This window comes from Kryptolebias marmoratus, linkage group LG7 (assembly GCF_001649575.2).
Source record: "Kryptolebias marmoratus isolate JLee-2015 linkage group LG7, ASM164957v2, whole genome shotgun sequence".
Classification (NCBI taxonomy): Eukaryota; Metazoa; Chordata; class Actinopteri; order Cyprinodontiformes; family Rivulidae; genus Kryptolebias; species Kryptolebias marmoratus.
In genome coordinates, this window is record NC_051436.1 from 10,789,761 (window position 1) to 10,795,619 (window position 5,859).

Consider the following 5,859-nt stretch of genomic DNA (forward strand, 5'->3'; position numbering starts at 1 on the left):
CCCCCCCCCCCCCCCCGCCGCGGGAACGCCACGTCTCCGCTTGGGCCGTTTGGACGCCCTCTCTGAACCTCTGTAAACCGTAAGCCGGGGCGTCCGGCCCGCGGGAGCAGCTGGGCGACCAGCGGGTTCTCGTCTGGGTCACGGTGATCCGCTGGTTTCTGGCACCGCAGCCGCCTCGGGTAAATCTTTAACGCAGCGGGTTCGTCGCCGCTTAAAGGTGAAACGAACCGCCTGAGTAGAAGCTTTGACTTTTTTTAAATTTCATGTTTTACAATCAAACATGCTGCAAACTTTGTGTTATTTTTTTGGAAATGATTTAAAATGTGCTAAACTTTAATTAAAAATGAATGTATGTTATTTGTTCACAGACTACAGCCAGCCTAATGTAGGTCCATCATGTGACTCAAGCTTCCAGGTGGTTTTCAGCAGACTGCTTTGTTTACATTGAGCGTGGACCTGCAAATCAATACACCTGGAGCAAACTCGTTCAAACGGCAACGTTCAATGGAGTAACCAAAAGTTTTTATGTTCGGTTTTAGATTACAGTTATTAGTCACAAACCAACGCTGACCTCTGCTGGACGTTTCCTGGTAAAACATGGATTCTAAATCAACTCTGACCTGAATTTACAAAAACAGGTCACAGTTTTAACGCTTCAATAAACTTAATCTGCCCCGCTTAAATACAAACTTTAAAATCCTCACTTAAAGTGGACAAAATGATGCGTAAATATTGTTTGTAATGACAAAAAAAAGGACTTTTAAGGGTTTATGGAAGAGAACTGAAATATGTTGCTTTTTTTTTTTAAACATTTGTAACAAACATTTTATTTTCTTGTAAAAAGTCAGTATTAAAAGAAAACATGAAAACATACATTTTCATTTAAAAAGAACAAAAAAAAAAAAAATCTGATTTACTGGATTTAATTAGCGCCTCCTGGCAGAGCGGGGTGGGGGGGTCGGCGCTGCTCCAGTGTTTCCACTCGGACGCGATGACGTGACCTCACAAAGAATCCGCTGTTCGTCCCGTCTGAAGTCAGCACCAGCCGAGCTCCGACCCGACATGTGGCAGGTATCCAGGAGGAGTGTGTGTGTGTGTGTGTGCAGCAGCTGGTTAGGATTTGGGGTCTGCGCTGCGGCGTTTGAGCTTCTCCGGGTTGTTTGAGGCCATGTGCGAAAAGTCTCTGAAAATATCCTGGTAAATTTCGTCACCTGCAAAAAAAAAAAAAACAGAAGGCAGAGGAGAGCCTCGGTTTTTATTTCGGCTGAGCGACGAGAAGCTGAGGACAGGAAACGGCTGATTGTAGAAGCAAAAAAACAAACAAAAATCCACCGTTTATTTCCCAACACTTTATGAGTCGAAGCCCGGAAAAAGCACAAACAAAGCATGCAGCTGAACAAAAAAACACCCCTCTCTCTCTCACACACACACACACGTGCGCGGCATGCACATGCAATTTACCTCTTGGTTCGCGGAGGGCGCCACACTGCACAAGCAGCAGAGACCAGATGGACATCTCAGAGGGCAGAGGGCAGAAACACAATGAAAAGCACAGCACTTTCAAATACTGACCAGCAGACAAACACGTGTCCATTCCTTCATGACCGGACCTCCCCCCGCCCCCACCCGACACACACCCCACCCCAAACGACACACACGTCCGTCCGTCCCCACTGCAGCCGAAGCCACGTCGGCCCGAATACAATCATGAAAGAATGGAGTCGGCAGCTTGAAAAGGAGCTAAATGACAAAATGCAACGAAGATCCGGATTCTGACCTGAAGAGCCAGGAGATCCTGGCTGACGGCAACAAATTCTGATAAATTAAAAACTAAAAATAAAATAAAAACAGCAGCGGAGCTTAGAGGGACCGCTCATATGGTCTGAAGTGGGGTGCTGTAAAAACACGGAGCAGTCAGTGTCTTACCTGTTGTAGAACAAACTCAATTTGGAGAAATAAGAGTTTGATTCTGACTGGATTGACGAGCTAATGGCTAGTCTGAAAGAGACCTAAGTTTTTCTTAGCAGTTGTGGATAAATCCAGATCTGAAACCGGATAGATATTTAAAAAAAATGCTGACTTTTAATCTAAATTTAGTCCGATTTAAACCGAAACGCGTAAAAAAAATTCACACAAAACATGAAATCTGCTTCATTCATTACTTCTGTAACTACATGTTTGGACATGATTGTCCTCCTGCATCCATCGAGGAGGGGGAGGGGCGCCGCAGCACCCTCCGCGCCCCTACTTCCCCCGACCTCGTCCCGTGTCTGACGTCCGGCGAGAAGGAGCCGCCCCATGGCTCGCTGTCCGAGACGCTGACGGCGTCTCTCAATGACACGGGGGGACGTGTCCGATACGAGGACTATTAGACGGTTACAACAACAGGACTGATGGAAGGGACTTTTATTTGTCCTTTTTTTAAGGACAAATAAAAAATTTATATGTTATTAGGTAAATTAACAGGTTTACGCCCACGCTGGCTGCATTGATCGGGCACCTTTAAAACAAGTCCAATCTAAAAGTTTAATCAAATTTTCACCCGCTTGACATCACTTCCTGTCTCTGGACACGTTGCCAGTCCACCACAGGGACGTATGAAGACCAAACAACCATTCGCGTGCACACTCGTACCTACGGACTATTTAGAGTAGCCATGTGTTTGCACTTCGGGAGGAGACCGGAGCACCCGGATTGTCCCGGCCGAGAGTCCAACCCGGGACGTTCAACAGCAACAAGCGAAGAAGAGGCGGAGAAAGAAGAAAGCGCTCCAGGTTGCGCCGGCAACGCTGCGGCTAGCTGCCGCGCCGCTACGGCAGTAAGCAAAGGCGGGTTTGAGGCTGGGGACGCCATCGATGCGCTCCGCTCTCGGGGCCCCACTCGGACTAGCCGTTAGCTCGTCGATCGGGGTCAGAGGGTCGACTCCATTCGCCCCGTTTAAAGAGCAGCCCCACGACAGGAAGCTTTTGCTACAGAGCCCCACTTCTTACACACCTGAGCGGTCCGTTTCGAATCCCTCCCCGTTCACAGAACGGCGAGGGGGGCGGGGGAAGCTGTCAGCGCCGAATTTAGCTTACAGAACTGGATAGGACAAAAATACTTCACAATATATTAAAGAATTATAAATGAAATATCCAAAATATACATAAAAAGAGCCAATAAAGGCCCATTACTTATTATACAACAGCAAAATGGTAAAAAAAAAAAAAAAAACACATTTTGCTTTTATTATTGATTTCAAAAGTGCAGCCGTTAAAATTCAAAGTGCCTGTCGAGCTTAAATACATTTCTGTCCGTTTTTTTCTTTTCTAATCTTTGTACCTGGAGCTGTAGTTTCTTGATCTACAAGATTTTAGGCATCGGTTTACTTTTTATTCTTTTCCATCTTGTCATTTTAGCTCTGCTCGTCCCGCCAGAGCCCAGCCACTTATGTGATTCTTTATAGCCCGGAGACCCTTCCTTCCCCGGCCGCCTCCTGCGCCCCCCAGAACCTCCCCGGACCCCTGACCCTCTGAATGACCTGATTGGCCGAAGGCTCCGTCCATCTCCCGCATCTCCTTGTTCATTTTGGCGATCCGCAACCTGAGGGGATGAGAGAAAGGGGGGGGGGGGGTGAGTTTCCTTTTCTCGGTTCAGCGAGTCGTTTCAGGACAGCCGAGCGCTCACAGGGTGACGATGTCGGCGTTGGCGTTGTCCACGGCGATCGTTATGGGGTCCTTCTGGTTCTTGTCCCGGGCGTTGTAGTCGGCGCCTCGCTTCAGGAAGAGACAGACCAGCCTGGAGAGGCAGACCGGAAACAGACGGCGCAAACACGGTCAGGCAGAAATCCCAACAGGATGTTAATAAAAAGTTAATCTGTCATTTTGCTGCAGAGCTCGACTCCTGCAGCGTCTTAGCTCCCACACTTCTTAGGAGCTTTATGGAAACGAGTTTCGGTCGATATCTGCTCCGATGAAACATTTGTTTCCTAGAAACCTGAATCTTCAGTTGGAGAGGACAGACGGGTATTAAGTTTGCTGGTTCAGGATTTTCTTTTTGCCTTCTTTGGACATTCATGTAAAAACGGGCATCAAATACGTGATTTTATTATTTGACCCCCTGCTGATTTTGTAAGTTTGCCCATTTGCCAAATATAAATCCAGAAAAATAAACATTCTGTTACTGATTTCACTGAGTGAAGGAAGCATTTGATCCCCTGAGAAAGTAAGTCGCTCTCTGCCCTTCGGTCCTCACCTCACAAAACTAGAAGGATCGATGTGGTGTTCACAAACAAAACATCACAGCAGGACTAAAAAAATGTAAAATCTATTGTTTTCTATCTGCACTGGGACCATTCCAGAAATGAAGCAACAGACGGGTTTTATTTTGTTTCACTGTTGCACAACTTTGTGTTTCTGATCGTGTTACAGTTTGAGTTTGTTGCTCCTGCCCTCCGTCAGTGTCTGTTACCAAAGTTCAGTTACCCTTAGTACTTTTAGTTGGCCTTTAGTACTTTTAGTTGGCCTTTAGTACTTTTAGTTGGCCTTTTTGGTACTTTTAGTTGGTCTTGAGTACTTTTACTTTGCCTTTTTTGTACTTTTACTTTGCCTTTTTTGTTACTTTTAGTTGGCCTTTAGTACTTTTAGTTGGCCTTTAGTGCTTTTAGTTAGTCTTAGTGGTACTTTTACTTAGCCTTTGGTACTTTTACTTTGCCTTTTTTGGTACTTTTAGTTAGCCTTAGTGGTACTTTTAGTTGGCCTTTAGTACTTTTAGTTGGCCTTTAGTACTTTTAGTTGGCCTTTAGTACTTTTAGTTGGTCTTTAGTACTTGTAGTTACCCTTTTCGGTACTTGTAGTTATCCTTAGTACTTTTAGTTAGCCTTTAGTGCTTTTAGTTGGCCTTTTTGGTACTTTTAGTTGGTCTTTAGTACTTTTACTTTGCCTTTTTTGTACTTTTACTTTGCCTTTTTTGTTACTTGTAGTTGGCCTTTGGTACTTTTAGTTGGTCTTTTCCGTACTTGTAGTTAGCCTTAGTACTTTTAGTTGGCCTTTAGTACTTTTAGTTAGTCTTAGTGGTACTTGTAGTTGGTCTTTAGTACTTTTACTTAGCCTTAGTGGTACTTTTAGTTGGTCTTTAGTACTCTTAGTTAGCCTTTAGTACTTTTAGTTAGTCTTAGTGGTACTTTTAGTTGGTCTTTAGTACTTTTAGTTAGCCTTAGTGGTACTTTTAGTTGGTCTTTAGTACTCTTAGTTAGTCTTAGTGGTACTTTTAGTTGGTCTTTAGTACTTTTAGTTAGCCTTAGTGGTACTTTTAATTAGCCTTTAGTACTTTCAGTTAGCCTTTTTTGTTACTTGTAGTTGGCCTTTGGTACTTTTATTAAGCCTTTGCAGTACTTGTAGTTAGCCTTAGTACTTTTACTTAGCCTTTGGTACTTTTAGTTAGCGTTTGGTACTTTTAGTTGGCCTTTGCTTTACTTTTAGTTAGCCTTAGTACTTGTAGTGTAGTTTTATCTCTGATGTAATTTTTATGAATTTTTGTGTTTTTTGATGTAAAGCACTTTAAACTGCCCTGTTGCTGAAAAGTTATATAAATAAATCTGACTCGAGTATTTTGGTTGATGTGTAACTGGAGGCGTGTGAGAGTATTTGTACCCTGTGTGACCCAGGATGGTGGCGTGGTGCAGCGGCCCCCGCCCGTTGCTGTCCACCTGGTTGACGTTGGCACCGTTCTGCAGCAGGAACTCGCAGGCTGCCAGGGCATTCTGAACAAAATGGCTCACTTTACCACGTTGTCAAGTGAAGGTCGACACAACTGGACTAAAAGGATCGGATGTTTCTGGTTCTGAGGGCAGACATGCCAGCTTTATCCAGTTACTGAGGG

General features: G+C 44.6%; 1 protein-coding gene and 1 long non-coding RNA gene across 2 annotated transcripts in view; one reads left to right on the top strand and one right to left on the bottom strand.

The window, feature by feature from the left end:
• Positions 1 to 22: 22 nt before the first annotated feature.
• LOC119617190 lies at positions 23 to 1,179 on the top strand. The gene is made up of 2 exons (XR_005233407.1): positions 23 to 217; positions 369 to 1,179. It is a non-coding gene; the product is annotated as an uncharacterized LOC119617190 (long non-coding RNA).
• The window catches only part of acap1 (ArfGAP with coiled-coil, ankyrin repeat and PH domains 1), a 24,952-nt gene continuing 20,116 nt past the window's right edge, over positions 1,024 to 5,859 (bottom strand). The window contains exons 20-23 of the mRNA XM_017426255.3: positions 5,631 to 5,740; positions 3,667 to 3,777; positions 3,521 to 3,582; positions 1,024 to 1,211 (exon numbers count right to left, since the gene is read on the bottom strand). Of these exons, the coding sequence (XP_017281744.1) occupies positions 1,114 to 1,211; positions 3,521 to 3,582; positions 3,667 to 3,777; positions 5,631 to 5,740 (381 nt within the window). The 3' untranslated portion in view covers positions 1,024 to 1,113. The remainder of the gene's footprint in view (positions 1,212 to 3,520; positions 3,583 to 3,666; positions 3,778 to 5,630; positions 5,741 to 5,859) is intronic.